The 21,456-nt window shown below is 37.1% G+C and overlaps 1 protein-coding gene across 1 annotated transcript in view; it reads left to right on the forward strand.

Annotated features, from left to right (window-relative positions):
* Window positions 1-21,456, forward strand: part of LOC140146735 (cystine/glutamate transporter-like) — an 89,171-nt gene that overhangs the window by 48,038 nt on the left and 19,677 nt on the right. Inside the window, exon 5 of the mRNA XM_072168610.1 lies at window positions 714-837. Within this exon, the coding sequence (XP_072024711.1) occupies window positions 714-837 (124 nt within the window). The remainder of the gene's footprint in view (window positions 1-713; window positions 838-21,456) is intronic.

Here is a 21,456-nt window from a genome sequence, read left to right on the forward strand (position 1 = left end):
CTCACATTTGGAGCAGTCAAAGCTGCACTGAAGCTAGAAGTTTTCAGTCCCAAGCTGCTGCAATTTGACCATGACAAGAGGCTAGAGCTTAAATAGCCCACAATTCAAATGTGATGTACACATAATGAACCTTAATGCACTTACAAATGCACTTCAAATCACCTAATTGGGTGGAAAAGTAATTAGCTAATTTCCACCAGCAGCAAATAATTTTTGTGAAGTCGTTCTTGGATTTATAATAACAGTGGTACGTCATGCAAGTTGAGAGTAACGCCATGTTGGATTTTGCAGTGGCGGACTCAGATCAATGCGCTTAGGGACGAAATCAAAACTCAACTGGCGGTTGACTGTCGGTTCAGTCTGGTTACCATTGCTTAGAACATTAGCAACCGGACGAAACCTGCGGTCAACTGCCGGTCGAGTTTGGATTTTGTCCCTAGTGCATTTGTGTCACCGGCATCCTGACAAATCGCCCTTCTATTCCTACGTATATGTGCATACGCCCTGTGGGATTAGGACTTGAGACGAGACACAGAACTTATAATAACACATGGTCCTTTAAAAATTAATGTCCACCAATGCCTATGAAACCACTGCTTCAGTCACTAATCCATCTACATATCCTGTATACTCGGAAATGAAAGACAATTTATTCTTCACTAGTTTCATGTTTTAATTTCCTGTTGTCATTTCCTATTCTTTTTTTTTCACAGAAATCTTCCTCTTGGTGTGATAATCTCCATGGCGATAGTGACAGCCATCTATGTGACTGTGAATGTTGCCTACTTCACTGTGATTTCACCTCAAGAGTTGCTGAATTCAGAAGCTGTGGCTGTGGTAAGTTGCTGGTAGAATCAAAGACAGAATCAAGCAGACTAGTTTGCATCTTGCATCAGACAGGCCTTAAATTTGTCTTTTGAGGCGAGTGAGAGTGATCACTCGCCTAAAATGAAGCTGAGGAGAGATTTTTATCACTCGCCTACATTTGGTGTAATACTAATACAAGTGATTAAAATCACTTGCCTACACCTCACCTGACAAGTTTTGAGGAAAGTGATTTGTCACTGCCAGCAATTTTCAAAAGACAAGGCCTGATCATATATCAATCAGACTTGGGCATGGTAAAACAGTGTGCCTTTAATGGTTAATTTTGCACCTTCCAAGTGTTTCAAAATTAAGTTGGTTTTTATTTTTAGCCATAAACTGATACAAGAATGCGATGAAAATACAACAAGCGCATATACCTCTTCTACATTGAGGCTGGCTTTCCTTTTTAAAGGGAATTTTTTATTTTGCTTGAAACGTAGTTTGTTGTTGTTGATGGAAAAAATTATTTGATTGATTTGAATGATTTATTTGATTAATGTTTTAATTTACAAGATAATTTATGCAAGCAAATGGTTTAAGTCTTTATTTTTGGCCATGTCACTGATAAAAACATTGATTGTGTATTCCTAAATTGAAGCATACTATGGGAGTAGTTTCCAGGCTATGAAATATGTTTGAAATAATATTAGCAGTTGTTCGATTTACACAAAAATTTATTGAAGAGATTTATTGGGTTTTTATTTTTGGCCATGCCACAGATGAAACTGCTGATAGCGCAAATGGAGATAAAAATACGACGAGTGCAATTGTCGTAAACAGAGGCTGCTTTTATTATTGCAGTGTAGGTGGGTGATTAAAGATAGCAAAGTGAGAAGGTCGTTTAATTAGTGGCATTCTGTGCGCAGTGTCAGAGGTGCTTGATGTGGAAATAGCGCAACAGAGATTAACCCCCTGAGCACTACCTGCCGATCTAACATTCTCTCTGATTGGTTAATTACATGATATCTTCATTTTAATCACCAATCAGTATGGAGCTTTGGTGAAATTATTCTAACAGTGTTGCTGATTGGTCCAATTGATAATGAAAACTTCTTTTTGACCAATAGGCAGGTAGTTCTCATGGGGTTAAATTGTAATGGGCTATGCCATTTGAAGTCTTCCATACCCCTGTGAAAGATTTCAGACAAGTCTTCAACAGAGGGAGTATGTATTTCAAGTGGAATTGGCTAGGTTAAATTATTTTGAAATCCATACTCCTCTAATAGCTTTACCTATATATCCTCCACGATTGGCGTGAGTATTACAAACAGAAGTTGCCCAAATCTTATTGCAAGTGATTTTAAAATAAACCAATTAGAGTGGGATGGTACATGATCTGCATACAATCGGATGGGCAATTGAATGATCACAATATGCCGAGTTGCGCACATAATTGCCTGTGTCTGCAGTGCACCTGTGGCTGCATTGTCATGGATTAGTGAGGGGATGTGCATTCGTCATGCTGTGTTCATTTAATGCCCTTCCGTGTATAGAGTGACTAAAAAACAGTGGAGAAAAAATGAAAATGATTGCTTTATGAGCAGCCAATTAAGAGGGCTGGCATTTTCTTCGGAAGGGGGTCCCAAATTTACAAAAAGTCGGCGTCAATAAAATTGTGACCCCTATTTTGGCAATGAAAATTTTATGACCCCCACCACCGATACACCTTACCCCCCTAAACAGGCTAAAATTGTATTGAAATCAGTCTTTTTGAATAAAATAAACACACTATCTACATTTTGGTCATCAAAAATTGTATGACCCCAGTATATTTGGGACCCACCCCCTTCCAAAGAAAATGCCAGCCCCCTAAGTAATACATATTATGCATTGAGTAAGTGCTGGAGACTATAGAAAAATTATCAAATTCGTGGACATCATGGAACATACTCTTTGCGTGGCTGTGCGTAGTAAGCAGTTGTACGCAGATAGCCTCGCTAATATGGACGCGTAGAGTAGGGGTGTACGCGCATGTAGTTAGCATGATTAGTCGCGGAGTAACAAGCGTAGTTGAATGTTCCACGATGTCCACGAATTTAATATTTTTTCTATAGTACATGTTTTAAAGATCAATAGGATGGCTAATATATATATATGGTCATTTTCACGGTAAAGGGTGTAACTTTGGATTTTTAACATTTTAATCCGTAGTGTTCTAATAAAGCCACAGAATTCCATAATTTTTGGCCACATAAGTCATCTAGTTAGCAGCTACCTTGGGTAGCATAATCAGCTTCGGGAGTTACTGCGTTCAGTTTTAGCAGGCTTAAATGTACTTAATATTGCCATTTGGAAAAACTAAAAAAAACAGTAACATTTTTGTAAAACCCTGTGTTTTCTTCAGTTAGTTCATGGATAATTTTTCTTATCCTGAAAGTACAGTCATATGTTCAGTAAACACTGCCACATTAGATTTAATTGTGAACGGCCCTGTATTTTTTGAGAACCGGACTTGATATTTGTCGTTTCGAGGCTTCATTTTCCGTTAACAATTGTTAACAAACTTTAATAGGTGTAGCTTTGGTTCATAATTATTGGATATTTCTTCACTTCTTCTTGATTTATAACAGTTGTTATCTTAACTTGAAATGGGTAACAAAAATTAGCCAATTTGCAAGCTTTTAAAATTTTTATAAAATCTTGACTTCAAATAGCCGTTTTTCCGTTAACTTTTTTGAAGCCTCCGAAACAAACTGTTCAGCAAGCTTGTGCAAATATAAATAAAAGAGCTCATCCAATCTATTTATCAAAATGTAGCAAAGTAGATCCTCAAGTCACATGTTTTTAAATCGTGGAGATATATATCACCGTTTGAAAATGGGACCCAATACAAACTTTCCGTTAACAATTGAAGCCTCCGAAACAAATGAAGCCTCCGAAACAACAGTAAACTTAATTATCATCTATGCATATCTAAATTGGTGTGTTTCATACTGATATCTGCATTGTAATTATTACTTGATATGTGCAGAATGTCATAAATTTAAAAAAAATTGACATTATGGTTAATGTTTGAAAAATATACTGATACCTTAAAAAGCCTGTTTCGGAGGCTTCACATGCAAAAAACACCATACTTAACAAATGGGTGAAAAAATTAATGTGTGATAAATCTACAATATCTGCCACATAGAATCATTGATTCAATACACACAAGAAAATAACAGCTTAGATGATCCCAACACTGTTGTTTTCAAAAAACTACTTCTGCAATGTTTAACAATTGTTAACATGAAGCCTCGAAACAAAAAAAATGACTTGCTGTGATAATTTAATTTTTGTCACAACTGAAATTCAATACTTAGAAGCAAAGCATGAAAATTGGTAATTGTGATATTTTTTACCTATTTTTTATGTCAACTTGTAGTAGTTAGCTAAATATTTTACTTTTATGATCACCTGTGTTGTTAACTGAAGCCTCCGAAACACAAATCGCTTGAATTGCCAATTCTAAAAAATAACTCCAATTTCTGTGAAACTTGGCTGGGAGGTTCCTTTCATCAAGTAGTATTTGTACATGAAGTTAGACATTCAAATTATTTTAGGAACCCAATTAAAACTTAAAAATATGTTTAAGGTTTGGAAATTTCCATTGTAAATGACACTTGATGTTAAAAATTTTCAAAACTGCAATTACAAACATAGCAAAACATGGTATAAAATTTAACTTATATCTGTTGACTTACTTTGGAATGGAATTTCACATGTATTCCAGCTTTCATGTCAAAATTTTCTGAGGTTATGTAAAATACATTTTTCTTAGATTTTAACCAAAATGTTATGCAAATGTCAAATTTTTTATTAGAAATCAAAAGGTTTAAGCCTTGAAACATTATTTTACTTGAATTTAAGTTGCTTCTATGCATGATTTCAGTAAACAGAAACATATTTAAGTGGTTTGAAATTTTGACCCTAAAAATCAAAAGTTACACCCTTTACCGTGAAAATGACCATATTCAAGTGACGGGCACACCTCAATTTCTAGCTAAAGACACCAAAGGGACAATATTGAATTTTGATCTCTTAGACTTGTGCTTGTTGGCATGGTGATGTTGGCTAATCAATATGGATCAATAATTGGAGAATATAGATGATGAGACTTTGACCTTGGCTTTGATTTTAGATTTGATTTGTCACTCTTTCTTTAATTGTCATGTGTTGGATATAGAGCTAGCACAAGGATCCACAACATGCTCATCTATCAGGACACAGTTCCAGTGGCGTAGCTGGGATTTTTCCAGGGGGGCAAGCCTGTATGGGGCGGGGGCCCAAATCCACCAAAACAAAAATTTTGCCGCCCCTTCCTCAAAAAGGTTGACCAAAAAAAAGGGATAGCAACTTCATTTTGATGTAATATAGTTCCATTTTTTAACAAAATTTTAAAATTGTTCAAATTCTATCCGCACCTTATATCGTTGGCAATTGCCCCCCCCCCCCCGCAGTTATGCCACTGCACAGCTCTTTAACCCCAATATATTTGTACATTCATTGAATAATCTTTGAAAAATTTGGAACAAAAACTCATATTCTGCAACTTGAAGTCAAATTTTGCACTAATTGTTTAATTGAGGTTATTGAACTATGTCGTTTGGATGAGGCCACTGTGGTCCATAGTGTAGGTCACTTCTAAATAGATCTTCTATAGTAGATGATTGGGAATATTTTTAATGCTTTGCGTGCTGGCCATAGGCTTCAGTATCAAAAGTCCAAGTTTTGAGACTCTCAAAATATCAAGAGCTATCTCATGAACCACTTAATCAATACCGGGTACTAGGCTTGTTTGTACTCATTGTAATGCATTTTTCATGCTGTAATGAGTAAATGTACAAACAAAAAAGGATGAAACAGGAACAGAAGAGAGATGCAAAGAAAGAAAATGAAAAAGAAGAGGTAAGGAAAGAATGAAAGAATAAAGAAAAAGGAACAAAAAGAAAAAGGAAGATAGACTACAAGGCTGCTTGAATGGAACACAAAGAAAATATTTGTATAAACTGTATGATGTGTCAGTAAACCCGTGTTGAGACACATTCTCTCAGCAGATCACGATACTAATGGCAATAAGCAGATTTGCACACTGAGATGTGTGCAATTTGCAATTGTAATTGCAGGTAAAGTGCCCTCGCGTATTTTGATAATGCGATGGTAATCACAGCCATGTTGTTTAAGCATGAATTACATCTTTGGTTAAAGCCATATTATAACATTTGCTATTGAGATCCCCCTCACTGATTTTTTAAAATTCATTTTTTTACACGATTATATTGTACTTTATTAAACCAATATACCCTGCAAAAATCAAGACTCTAGGTGCTGTAGTTTTGTGAAAATCCGAGATTTTGAATAAAGCGCCGGAACCGGCGTCTTATTATTACGATGGAATTATTAGTCGAACGCATACACAATGTTCATAACACACAGTACGTCACGGCGTGCGGGACGGTGATCTACACAACAAAGGGTCGTACCATAACATGACCGAAGGAGTGGTACGTATTGGCGACATGTGCGCTGGTAGTAAATTCCAATTTTCTTTGCTTTGCCGTAGTTGTTCAGCTCAAAAATAAAAGGGGATATATCTGACAGTAAAAACTAACATTTTATGTCAAAGAAATGCTAATCTATTTTGTATGATAATGTTATAATATTGCTTTAATGTAAGATACCTTGTGTTACAGTGTGTCTCAGTCAACATGTTTATACTGAGCACCTTGCATCACCATAGTTAGCTCCCTCCCCACCCTCCCCCACCCCCTTTTTTATTGTGTGTCATTGTCAACTGGGTTCAGGGCCGTAGTGATGTAGAAAATATTGGGTCGGCCATCAAGAAATTTGGGCGGTCAAAATCAGGTTCCGGGTCCAAAACTCTCCAAATTGATATGAAGTTTATAAAGAAATGCTTAAAAATTGCTCAAATATTGGGCCATGGCTGCCCCTACTGCCACTTTTGCTATTAAGCCCTGACTAGCTGCTCTGCAAAAGGCAGTTTTACAACTGTTCACTCCCTGAGTATTTTAGCATGTTTATTGGGGAGACTGAAAGTGCAGAAACATTTTGTGACCTTTAAGCTGGTCGACTTCTGGCGTCGCCACAGAATTAAAACCAGAGAACCAGGCCTCGACCGCCATCTTGATACAGACAAGGAGCAAAAATTGGGGGTATTCGGTTTCCCTCGGAATGCGCTCGAGGCATTCGTTGTCATGCAAGCGCGACATGGATGATGAGCGCATTTGAGAGACGCACTAATCGATGCGACCTGCACGCGAGTACCAAAACGCTTCAGATGAGACGCAGAATTGTTTTCGTTCGTTTCCGCGCACTGTCAGCAAGGAACTGAATACCCCCAATTTTCTTCCCATAGCTGACGGCACAATTGTACGTGGTGGTATAGGAAGTCCTGGTTCTCCTTCTCTAATTCTGTGGGCCTTGCCCACTAAAATTGCCACCTGTACCCGGCACCTGTACTGTTTCTACTGGGAACGTTGCCATGTATTGCTCACTAAAAACCACCTCAAAAAGTTTTGATGGTGAGGTTACCCTGCTTCACCTGGCATCATCCTTCCCTTCACCAATCTGTTCCTACTCGAACTGTTAAAGCCATATTATAACATTTGCTGAGGAAGACGCCCTCACTGAATTTTTAAAATCCCCTTTTTTACACGATTAAATTGTACTTTATTAAACCAATATACCCTGCAAAAATCAAGACTCTAAGTGCTGTAGTTTTGTCAAAATCCGTGATTTTGAATTAAAGGCTGATTCAGCGCTTTATTATTACGATGGAATTATTAGTTGAACGCATACACGATGTTCATAACACACAGTACGTCACGGCGTGCGGGGCGGTGATATACACAACAAAGGGTCGTACCGCAACATGATCGAAGGAGTGCGTATTGGCGACATGTGCGCTGGTAGTAAATTCAATTTTCTTTGCTTTGCCGTAGTTGTTCGGCTCAAAAATTAAAGGGGATATATCTGACAGTAAAAGCTAACATTTTATGGCAAAGAAATGCTAAACTATTTTGTTTGAAAATGTTATAATATTGCTTTAACTGCATATTACCATAAAACAGTGTAACCTTATTCATTGTACTAGGGGTAGTTAATACATTAGTAAAGTATTCTAAAAGTACCAACAAACTGTGTGGGGAATAGTTTATTTTGGGATTTCCCTTTAACCCTCATGGGTGTCGACTGCAGACGACAAGTTCCAAATTTTCTTCAAACACTTTTCAAAATTGTACATTCTCATGGCCATATTTGGAATCAGCATCAAAAATGCATGAAAATTAGTATTGCCTCAGTGGTTATTGAGATAGCTCTAGATATTTTGAGAAAATATCTCAAAACTTTGATTTTTTATGTTGAAGCATATATTATAGCCATCATGCGTAATAATGAATGGCTGTGAATTGAAACAACATCTCAATCTATATTTAGCCCTGTTATATTTTCTTATAATTTCCTTTCTTGCTAGCTGAAATATTGGCTTTGTTATTAATATCACTTTGTTGATGATGAAGTGAGATTAATTGTCTCGCAAGACATTAGGAGTAGTAATACATCTTGTGATCAAGAAGAATAAGAATTCCTTTAAAAAGGAATGGGGCGCCCAATGGGAGCTATGATATGATGTGCTGAAATCGGGGCGGGGGGGCACTCCCACTTTGGACGTGACGCGTATGTAGGGCTATTAAGACCCCCTTTTTCACCATCGCTGTTACCCAAAGACCCCATTACCAGCACACATGCTCTGTCATCCAAAGACCCCATATTTTTCCTTTAGCTTTGTCACCCAAAGACCTACATGTAGACCCTAATATTTCCATCTGAACAGCAACGAATCGTCTATCACTGATTTTCGAGGCTTCTTTTGGCTCTCACCCAAAGACCCCATTAAAAAAAGTCATATTCTCACCCAATGCCCCCACCCCCCTAATTTAGATCCAAACGGTCCCTCTCTCACCCAATGACCCCATATACTCTCACAGAAAGCCAAAAATCATGCTCTCAGGCTTGCAATGACCCCATGTTTTTTTTTATATTTTGCTCTCACCGGATGCCCCTTACTGGCCAGCCCTACACCTATATCCATTTCATATTGAAGTGTCACCCCCGGGGATGAAATGTAACCGTTTGGATACAATTTTTTTCTTTAAAACAATAATGTAACATTAGCATAGTAGAAAGGAAAACGAGCAAGGTACACCAACTTGATGTGGGGAAACAAGTAAAATACAGACTAGACAATAAGCAGGGGGGGGGGGGGCAAAACCAGCAAATGTAGGCATAGGAAGTAAGCAAAGTTCGATAGCCAAAAATTACCAGTTCCAAGGCTCACAAAAGTGCTAAACCTGCAAAAACAACAAGGATCAATGGTAATACAAAATTGCACTAGAACAAGTGATGAAAATCACTGTGCATATAAACAGATACGCTAAACCAAACATCCAGAGTAGGCACAAAACAAGCAAAGTTCGATGGCCAAAAATTGCCAATTCCAGAGCCCACAAAAGTGTCAGGAAAACAGTACACTGCAAGTAATGAAAATCACTGTGTACATAGCAGTCAAACACTAAACAGACAAAAAACAACCGACGTTTTGAGCAGATAAACTGCTCTTCTTCAGGGACAGACAACAAAATATAAAAGCAAACAACGAAAACTACATGCTGTAATTTAAAAAAAAATTCAAGTCAAAAACTGAAGGCAAGTTCAAATAGAACTCAGTAGCAAACAAGATAAGCTCAGAGCAAAATAAGCATGTCTTACTTCAATGAAGCCCAGTTTAGCATAGTAAGCAAAGACAGATTGCAGTGAGAGAGGTGTAAAATCGTACTGCATGGGATGGAAGAGTTGTGGTTTCAAATAAAAAGGAATAAAGATCTTACCATTTCAGTTACTATTGTTAGGAAATCATTTTCTGGAGGGTGTTGGAGCAGAATTATTTTATTTAGAATATATATAGGTTTGCTTCTTAAGGATTGTTTTCCATATTATGATATAATTGTCGGTTGTAATACCTGACAATATTGCATGCCTGGTTACTGATTAAACGGAAAGTCGTCGCGGATATTTTAAGAGCATTCGAACTTGTTTTGTGGATAATTTTGTATTTCAAACAAAGATGACAAGCCTATCGCATACGGGATTTTAAGAGTTTTTTGTAAAAGAGGTAAATGTTTTAAATAACACTTACAACAAATGTCAATTGCAACTACCGCGCTAGATTTTCCAGGGATAAGAGACCACAGCAGCGGATAGGTGTATCCCATCATGCTCTGCAGTACCACAGTAGAACTGCACATGCCATAGAAAGTGTACACAAAATCCCTCACTTCAACTTTCAATTACTCTCTTATATCAGAGGAGTTAAGACTTTTGTTTGAAAAAAAATGATCTCCAAAGTATTGTGAAACTATCCATAGGTCTCAATATTTAAGCTGCTCTTACTTATGTTTTGTATGTATTTGCTATGGAGCAAGCAGATGCATGATGGGATACTCCCTTCAGCTGCTGTGATAAGAGACCATCCCTGTTGGTTTTTTTTTTTGGTTTTTTTAAAATAAGAAACCATGTTTATCGATGAAGTTCCTGGTTCCTTGATCGACAAAGCAGCTTTTTGGATCAATGCCGCATCTAATCAAATCATGTCGCTCTTCACCTGGATCATAGGCCTACTCTGCGATCGTAATAGTGCCATCTGATGATCTCTTCAAAAGCATTTTTAAAAGACATGAAGGCGTGTTATTAATTTCGTATTTCAAGCGTTAATTCCCGCTGTATATAGAACTACTTTACTTGCATTCAATGCATATTAGTAAACAGTAATAAAATCAAAATCAAACCCAAGCAGTTGTGTTTTTAGTTCTAAGCTGAACAGTTGCGAAGTAAATCTAGTAAGACCGAAATTAAAAGCTTTTTACAAAGTCATGCCAAATATAAGGGGCCCGCCGTAGCGGGCACCCCAAAAAGCTTTATTTTGTTTGAAAACTGTCAATGTCAGAATGCACTGAATGCACTACAATATATTTTATCTTATCTTAAAACCATGACCTACAATGTACCAGTGAATCAGCTGTATTTCGCGATCATGGGACTTGCACCATGGTCATAGGAAGAGGCAATCCGATGCACATGCCTTTATTGATCAGAGGATTCACGCCTTAGTCCCCCCTAATCACTATACACTTTAGTTATCATTAAACTTTTGTCATCTCGGGGGGGGGGGGGGGGGTTAATAAGCAGGTGGACAAAGTCCAGGGGCTTGGCTTGAGGGTTCAGGGGGCCTGAGCAAAAGCAAAAATGAAAGAGGGTGATAAAGAAGATGTTAAAAGGGCCTACACTGCTCCTTGTCCGTGCAGGGCCTCCAAGGCTCGTGCTATGGCCCTGTATCTCACGAGGGCTCAGATTAAGAGCTTTTGACAAATACACCGTAAAAGTACATTTAATGTTTATCAGGACCAGGACCATGACTTCTAGTATTTCCCCTCCATTAGCAACATTAAAATATGGGGCCATTCATGAGTTCATAAAAAAGCATTTTGCAAACAATCTATATTTGTCCAATTTTCCCCTCCATTAGTAACATACAAATGTTTTATTTATTAGTTGATGAGATCTTTCGCAAATAAGTATGTGCGTCACTTTCCCCTCCATATCTCATGTTTTATTAATTAGTTGATCAGATCTTTTGCAAACAATCTGTATTAGGCCAAAAAAAAAAAAAGGTTTGTCTCAAAGCTTGCGCGGGCGTTTGTAAAATCGCCTAATTTGAAGAAAAAAAGAAATGCGGAAATTGTTTTTATTTCAAAATTTTTTTTATAGCTTTTTCTGGAAAAATTCGGCGAAAATCAGATTTTTTTTCTCAAAATACCATAAAAATACCAAGTCGGGAATTAAAAAAAAAAATCGCATTTGTTCTGAACCGCTCGTGAGCTTTGAGACAAACCTTTTTTTTTTTTGGCCTTAGGTGTTCTATTTTCCCTTCCATTACATGTAGTAACATAGATACATGAGTTCATTTGCATCTCATGTTTTATTCATGAGGTGTCCAGCAATCACTTTACCTCTTGGCTTGAATATAATGTAGTCTTATTAATCCAGTATTATGCGGTGTACTGTTAATTAGTCTGTGACTTTGTTGTTGTCATAGCTAGCGAGTATGGGTCTAGGCGATATGTTGCATATGAATAACTTATGCAAAAAAACAAACTAGAAAAATATGGCTCTTGCTGCATGGCCATCCCAGTCACTTAATAAGTTTTGTATTTTAATTTTCTATACTTTGAACCAATATCAGTGAGCAATATGCTTCTAAGTGAAAATGTTGTCCCAGACTAAATAATGTTTGTTTTATTGCTTGTGATCAGAGGGTGTAGTTCAGGCCTTGGGTTAAGATTCTACATCAATATTTGTACAGTGCAAATCTTATGTAGTCTGGAATTATATGTATTTGCTAGAAGACACAGACACTGATTGTAAAGATATTGTATTATTGACTTCACATTGACAACTTGCTAGCAGGGTTGCTTGATTTAAATCAAGTTGACGCGATTTAAATCACAATTTAAATCACATCATTTTTTCAAACCATTGATTTTCATTTTTTATATCTTCATTCCAAATGCTTTTTTCCAAATATCATTTTATCTATTGCTAAAAATTCATCTTCAAGTTGAAGAATTCATCGGGGAAAAAATCCCACCATTTTACCAAATTTTTCACATGTAAAAACATGTTTTGATTTTTTTGTAAATACCTGATAGGATTGTGCATGTCTAGCATTCCTTTTGTCTAGCATATCTTTTGGGGTATAGCAGTTCTTGGAATAAACCAAATTAAAAAAGATTGTCTAAATAAAATTTTAAAAATCCGATATGAAAATAATAAATCAGGAACCCTGCTTGCTAGTCAAACTGTTAGTGTTAACATTTTATTAATGGTCTCTTTTGACATGAGCTATCATAATCTTTTGGTAAATCATTCAATGAATGAATGAATCAATTGATTGATATAGATCAATCAATCAGTCAATCAATCATAATCTTTTGGTAAATCATTCAATGAATGAATGAATCAATTGATTGATATAGATCAATCAATCAGTCAATCAATCAATCAATCGATCGAGTGATCGATCTATCTATCTATCAATCAGTCAAACAATCAATCAATCAATTAATCAATCAAATAAAAAATGTTTGTCTGAGAACATGCTACTTGCATGGAACTTCTTCAAACAACTTCAACTTAGTAATTATTATTGTGTGGCACATGCAGTATACAATTATATTTAGATGTGTCTACAGTAGTAAGAAAGTCAAATATTCTGTGTCTTTGTGTCTGCTACATGACTCTGCAGTTCTCATTTATTGGGAGGAACGTGTATGAAGCTGCAGTATTAAATCGTAGCATGAATTATTAGGTGCTCTCACATTGTCTGGAAAAGTCATTGAATTTGAAAAAAAATGCAAAGTCATGGAAAATCAGGGAATTGTGAAGAAAGTAAAATGTATTAAAATGGATAGATAAATATTAAAGCACATCGTCAATTTTGAGAAAAAGTACAAAATATGGTTCAAGCATGCATATGAACATATTTATTAATATTATTAGGCCTGGCATTTTCGGGTAATTTTGTGCCCGGGTACCTGGCGCATTTTCCGGGCGGGTAACCGGGTACCTGAAATTGCAACAAAAAAAAAAATGAAAACAAAGTATCAATTTTCCTTTTAAAAACACAAAACATCATGCAATTTTTTTTTTTTAGGTCAAACATGAATGATCCTAGCATTTAGGTCTAGGTCCAGTCACACTTCAAAACCAAAAAAAAACCTTTAAATTTTTGTTTCTTTGAATTTCGGGCACCCGGGCAGGGTATTTCCTGCCCGGGTAATGTAATCTCGGGCAGGTACCCACGAGCCCGCCCGAAAATGCCAGCCTTAATATTTATTCTCCAATCTTTGAACAAGAACAAAAATAATGAGACTAATTAAAAGGAATAATAAGAAACGATTAGGGTGATTACTTAACTGACGCATGTGACTTTCACAGACTTTGCCTGTGACTTGGGCAAAAATCAGAGCAAAATGTTCAGACAAGCAGCTGAGTTCGGCATAAATTCTGGTGGTAAAAATGCTGAACTTGCATTTGTCACCTGTAAAAATTGCTCCAACCCCTACCCCACAAAAAAAAACCCCAAGCACTACAGGGATTCGATCCCATGGCGAGAAGTGACCACAACACTATAGACCCATCCTTGGAAGTTTTGAACACTTCTTTGCAGGGTGTCTGTGGGTGGAAATAGGACCCGGAATTAAGATGTGTTAGTGTAGTGGTCTTCTCACTCACTTCTCACCACTGTGGCCCGGGTTCAATTCCCCATTTGCCACATTTGAGTTTGATTGCCAATCCATGCTCGCCCTCGCAGGTTTTTCTCTAGGTGCTCCGGTTTCCTCCTGCATCTAAAATCTTCCCATATCCCTGTTTCATCATATTCAAGAAGAAGGAAGGTTTTTATTTCAAACTCTAATCGTGACCCGCAGGTCAAATTGCTAGAATTGTACATTAAACACACCTAAACAGACACAATGCAATTTGCAGGCAGCAGCTTAATCAGCGCCAATATTGCAACATTGAAACAAACAACTAAACAAACATCCAATCCAACCCAACCACATCCCCCAAGTAGGCAATGAGGATAAAGTGCCTTGCCCAAGGACACAACACGTTGGCACGAAAGGCTCGAACTCACAACCTATGTATTATGAGTCGGGCGCTTTATCCACTCGGCCACACGTGCTCCCACGGTTGGCATCCCGTAAATTAAGTAGCTTCTGTGCACTATTGGGCTTTGCCTGGCTTTGGCCGAATGTTATTTATAAATAAATAAAAATGTCAAGCTAGCTAGCACAAGTAGATGATGGACCATGTGTACATGCAGAACTAGACTGCAACATTTAACTTTCATAAAAAATGTGTGCATATGGGATTCATTCATCACTGGTGTACTACGCTACTACTAAATCTGATCATGTTCAGGTCATGTATAATGTTCTATGTATTTAATTACACATGGAATGGAGCTACTCATGCGATAGTAATTCATTCTACTTATAGGTACTGATCTGGGATCTGGTTAAAGGCACATTCAGTGATCCCAGCGAAAGTGTAAAAAATTGAAAATTGTCATTGGGTATTTTTGTAATTAAAAAGTTTGCATTATAAAAATAACCCCAAGGAAAACAGCAATATGATGAAGTTGAAGGTCCATTCAAATATATGTAGCTAATTTCTCTACTTAAGAAATTACAGATTCAGGGGGTACTACACCCCTGGCCAATTTTGTGCCTATTTTTGCATTTTTCTCAAAAATTATAGCACATTGGTGACAAGTAAGATATGTATATTATAGGGGCAAGGACTAGAACTACTGTACTGAAAATTCAGCAACTCAAAGCAAGTAGTTATTGATTTATTGATCAAATATTGGTTCATTTTTGACTGTAACTCCACAACTTTTGTCTGTGCTGAAATAAAAATTTCCAGTGCAGTAGTTGTAGTCCTTGCCCCTATAATATACATATCTTACTTGTCCCCAATGCGCTATAATTTTTGAGAAAAATGCAAAAATAGCCACAAAATTGGGCAGGGGTGTATTACCCCCTTAATACACAGCTTTTGGCTTATTCACTAGCAGGCTATGTTAGCACACCTATATTACACTCTTAACAAAGGTGCCAAAATCTGAATTTTGATGATTTTTATGATCATCTGATTGAGCAAATCAAAGAAGGCCTTTAAAGTAAGTCATCAGAACTGACAGATTGTGTTATATAATTTTGATGTACTTTGAGCATTACCCCCCCCCCCAGTTTAATATTCTAAAAGTGCAATAAAGGCATTCGTTTATTAAGTCCTGCACAGACCAGCTCATACATGTAGGGGGGGGGGGGTGTGAGGGAGGGTGGTAATAGTTGGGAGAATTGATTGGCTACAGGCCTGAGACCTGTATGGTTGGAGTAGAGGTAGTATGTTAGCCCATCGGTTGGTTTGGAATTTATAGATAGGTCATTGAAAAGTCACGGGTTTTTAAAATGGTGAGGAGGGAACTTGCTGCATTTACAATTCAGTTAATTACAGGCCTTCATTTCTGAAAATAGCAGGAGCTCAGTTAGTCACTCTCCTTTGTGTACTGAGGAGCTTTACAAGGAGCTCAATTATATACTATCAATATTAAACGAAACCATAGGATTTTCAAGAAGTGAGGAGCTTAATAAATTGAGCTCCTGAAATATTAGTACTGTTCAGGAGAGCTGTAGGAGCTCCGGCTCAATTGAGCTCCTCAAAAATTAAGGTCTGCAATTAATTATATGGTCTCTAAATGGAGAATAATATAAAATGAGTCAAGTGTTATATCACAGAGTAATAAGACCTTTTTGGACAGGCAGTTTGTTCTTTAGATGGTCATAATTAATACTTTTGACATATCCCTTTAAAATTACAATATTGTAACTGCTGAATTTTTTGGCCCCACATGTGTGCTGCTTACGTTATCAATCATCCAAATGGTAGTCTGGCAGCCTGTTTGGCTGTTCGAGCGGAAGCAAATTCATTAATCCACTGTGCAGCTCAAAGGCAATAACCAATCAACTTCAAACTTGGTATGGTGATAGGATTATGGTGGCCTGATGTGCTGTATAGTTTTGTGTCATGTTATTTGCATATTTTGCCTACATTTCCATTGATCCACTCTGCAGCTTAATCACAAAGACCAATCAACTTCAAACTTGCTGTAGGGATGGGATATGTTGGCCTGATGTGCTGTATAGTTTTGTGTCATGTTATTTGCATATTTTGCCTACATTTCCATTGATCCACTCTGCAGCTTAATCACAAAGACCAATCAACTTCAAACTTGCTGTAGGGATGGGATATGTTGGCCTGATGTGCTGTATAGTTTTGTGTCATGTTATTTGCATATTTTGCCTACATTTCCATTGATCCACTCTGCAGCTTAATCACAAAGACCAATCAACTTCAAACTTGCTGTAGGGATGGGATATGTTGGCCTGATGTGCTGTATAGTTTTGTGTCATGTTATTTGCATATGAATATTAATGAGCTCATTTTCATATTGCATATTTTTTGTATTTACACATCTTTATATATGTGGGGGGGGGGACCATATTAACAACCGTGTAATTATAGTTATTATTGAGCTTCCTGACTTTTTAATGAGAGAAACTTTCTTATTATTTTCTTTTTAATAATAATATTTTGTATGTATACATATTCATGGGAAAATTGATCGTGATTTACCAATTTTGAACTTGTTCTTTATATTTGTGATTTAGTAATTTTAGACCAATGCATATTCCCACATTTTCATTTTCACGGTACCTGTGTTGAGCATGAAACTTAACCCCATGAGAACTACCTGCCTATTGGTCAAAAAGAAGTTTTCATTATCAATTGGACCAATCAGCAACATTGTTAGAATAATTTCACCATGCAAAAAAATTGGGGTGAATTATTTGCAAAGCTCCATTCTGATTGGCGATTAAAGTGAAGATATCATGTAATTAACCAATCAGAGGCAATGTTAGATCGGCAGGTAGTGCTCAGGGGGTTAATGTGCAGCGAACATAATTACACTTCTGCAGGACATTATTCATTGCATCATGTTATAATATTCCAACTTGCCTGAGGCAGAAGATTCTTGATATTCTATCTTGAGCTGGGTATTGCACATTGTGCACATTAACTATCTACAGTAAATGGTTTGCATGTGTCAGACGTGTCTGACAAAAAGTGTTTAAGCCAGCTGGTGACAACGTGTGTCCTGCATGCTTAAAATGGAATGTTACCAAGCAATATCAGTCATGTGTCAGGCAGAATCAAAATTTGGTTTACAAGTTCATTAGGGACTGTTCACAAACACTTGTTAGGGGGGCCTGATGCAAAAAAATATTTATCGTGAACATTTTTTGGGGCCCCCCCTTTTCAGGTCTCAAAAATTTCAGGGCCCCTTTTTGACATGAAAATTATGGGTCAACCCATAGAAAAGCATATAAACTCAATTTTCCGGGAAAATTTGTGGTCATTATTTTCAGGCCCCCCCCATTAGGAGGGTCAAAACTTTTAAGGGTCCCCCTTTTTGCATCAGCCCCCCCCCCACAAGTGTTTGTGAACGGTCCCTTATGTGTGCCATTTTCATAGCTTTTTATGAAAACTGCATTGCAATTCAACTTACAGTTCCAGAGATTATAGTCATTTGTGTGTTGCTGAGAACAATAAAATACAAGGGAAGTTGAATACTATTATTGCCTGTATCTCAAAATCAATATTAGAGACAAGCGACTTATTCAGCATGATTACAACACAAATGTCCTATGCTCATGTTGCTGTAGGCCACATTTGAAACAAACACATTCTTGTTTACCATATCTTATGACTCAGTGAGGAATATTCTTTGGTATATTTTTGAAATTTTATATCTTTAAAAATGACTTTTTGAATATTTTTACAGTGCCTGATCATTATGATGTAGTGCACGGAATCCACGTAAACATTGGCTCGTAGCCGAGCTGTAGTAATGTATTAATGGTGGCTCTGCCTTGTCACATTCTCCTATGTTCATTGTGTCCTCATTGTATGTCTGCTTAGAGCAACCTGTCTTTGGTTTTATGGTTAAGTTTGAGTTGCTCTACATACAGTGGTGGCACCATAGGGGGGAGGCATGCCCCAGTTAGAACTCTTTCCATCCCCCTGTTGCCCCCCCCCCCCAGTATTACGAAAATGTCCCCTTTTTGCTGCAATTTTGCGCAAAACTTTGCCCCCCTGAAATCACTCCCCCATGCCCCCCCCCTGAAAAAATTCCTGGTGCCGCCATTGTGTACGTAAGCTGTTGTGATGTTTACAAAAACATTGAAAACATCAACTACATTTGAATATTTGTGATCCGCTCTAACATAATGAGTAAAGAGTCAACAAAATGACTTTTTGAGATAACATAATCATTTGAAATCTTTACTTCCAAGCTTTAATGTATCGGTCACTTTTAGCAGTGACATATACTGTGGTTTTACTGAGTTGGTTGTAATTTTGCCCCCTAATCAAGAAAGTATGAAGTGTTAGAAAATTAGAAAATTACTATTTAATTCCCTTCTCATGTCAAGAACATTGACAATTTGATTATTTCAATGTTGTCAATGTTTTATTAACAAGTCAATACATTGAAACATCCCAACACCTTGGCTTTACATGTAATTTCTGAATGAGAAATAGTATTTTGAGGTAGACGTGCAATTCAGTGCAAGCCGTAAACATTTGCTCGTAGCGGAGGCGTCACAATATTTTCATTGCCATTCATCACAAGGAATGTTCTCATCTTCATTTGTCTCCTTACTATATGTCTGCTCAGAGAAACCTGTATTTGGTTTTATGTAAACTATAAGTGAGCACTGTAATTCTGAATGAAAAATACTGTTTTGTGGTATACTATTTGAGTATTTCTGAATGAAAAAGACTTTTTGAGGTGTATGTGCAATTCAATGCATAATTTTAAGCTGTAAACAATCGTCACATGCTTTTATTTTCCCCCTTGCTGTATGAATGCCCACACCATCTGTATTTGGTTTTATATGAACTTAGGTTCTTGTTTTAGTAATTTCTGAATGAGGTGCATAATTAAGCCGTAAACATTGGCTCGTAGCCGAGCCGTCGTAATATTTTTTATCGTAACTCCTACTCATCACATGCTTTCAGTGGCCTTGTAGTAGAGCCGCCCACACAGACATGTGACCCGTTTTTCGCAGTGGCAGTTGTGAATTACGTGCAGTGGCTCTGTCACGACCGTAGTGCGTGAGTGATGGATGCCGTGTGTGTATACAAGAATCAATGAATGTGTAGTGGATTGAGATTTAATAGCTTGTTATTGTTGTAGTAGTCTCTAAATTACAATCTACGTTACTTGATTTGAGTTGATTGAGTTGGGTTGTTAATTAATTGCTTTTGGACTTCTTTGATTTATTTTGGATTTCTGTTGAGATGTTCGTGATCTTTAGTAAAAAATACCATAAATTCCTCTTTTTTCACATTTGCTTTACTGCTGTCTCTTATCTTTAGTACATTTTACTTTCTTGCTTTTCTTTCTTTCATTCATTTGTTCATTCTTTCTCCTGTTTCTTTCTTTCTTTCTTTTGGTTGGTAGGGTTTTGAAGCAAAAAAAATATATATCTTTATGAGCAAAATCACCAAAATCTGTAAATAAATTGCAACTAAAATAAATTCCTACTTTTTTGCTCAAAACAGTTAATCTTACATGCATTTCTGTAAATAATGTTTGATTTTACATGCATACAGCAAATTAAAAATTAAATCAAAATCCCAAGATGGAAAATCTGGGTCGTTCAGGCCCATAGAACGTTTTTGTTGCCTAAATATTAACTGTGACTTAAATTGTAGGTAGCAATCATGCAAATCACACCCCTCCAGCTGAACCGACCAAACAGTTGACTTAAAATAGTCTATAGATGATTACGAACAAAAATATAAAGTGTTAGGTCAGTTAGAAACAGGCGTTACCTGTGTTTTAGTGAATACATACCTTCAGGATAGTCAAATAAACGGTTAATTGCTGTAGGTTAATATTGCCGACATCTCCTGGTAGGGACATTGGGCTATTCCAGTTGAAATCCATACACCCTCTTTGCTCTATGGTAGACATGACCTTAATCTTCTACACAGGGAGTGTGAATTTCAAATGGAGCTACCTGAATGGGTGACTGCATTTGAATTCTACACCCCCTGTGTGGGAGATTAAGGTCATGTCTTCCATAGGGGGTGTATGGATTTCAACTGGAATAGCCCAATACTCTTGTAAAATGCTAATGAAATTAAATGGTTCAGCAAAGTTATATTCATCATTAATTGTTGTTGCAGAATACACAATTATAATATCGATTGTTCAGTGCCAGAAGTGGGTAAGTGCAATAGCTGCCCTGTGAATATTTGGCAATTTACATAATATAGTATATTGTTCTCATCTACACATGGCAGCTACACATGGCAGCTATTGCACTTACCCACTTCTGACACTGAGTAGTTGTTAACTTGTTATGCACTGATGTACATCCAAATGGAATTTAAGATCGCATCTACTTGATTACTTAAAGTGCCTGAATGGTAATAGCTGGTAATGGGTCACATGGAGAATAATTAGATCTGTTATGGAATAAATTACAGTTGTGTAAGCATGGTATGTTACAATCCGGTTTCTCACGAATGGATAATTATAGTACAGGATAGCCTTTGTCAAAGACTACTCACGACCGGGGACAAGCCGCGACATCAAGCTGCAAAGCGGTGAGTCGCAAACTGCGTCACCCTCGAATAGTGAGTGTGCGGGGGTGTAGCGAGCTATGGTTTCCAAGAATGTGTGGTTCCCAGTATTTTATCTCCCTATGGGTCATATAGGTACACGGCCTGTAGCACAGACTAAGTATGTAAATGTGCCGTCTAAATGGGTCTCATTTTCAGTATTCTGGTGTAAAGATTTCCCCTTTTTGCAAAAAAATTGGGTCA

The sequence above is a fragment of the Amphiura filiformis genome, chromosome 2 (genome assembly GCF_039555335.1).
Source record: "Amphiura filiformis chromosome 2, Afil_fr2py, whole genome shotgun sequence".
In the NCBI taxonomy this organism is placed as follows: Eukaryota; Metazoa; Echinodermata; class Ophiuroidea; order Amphilepidida; family Amphiuridae; genus Amphiura; species Amphiura filiformis.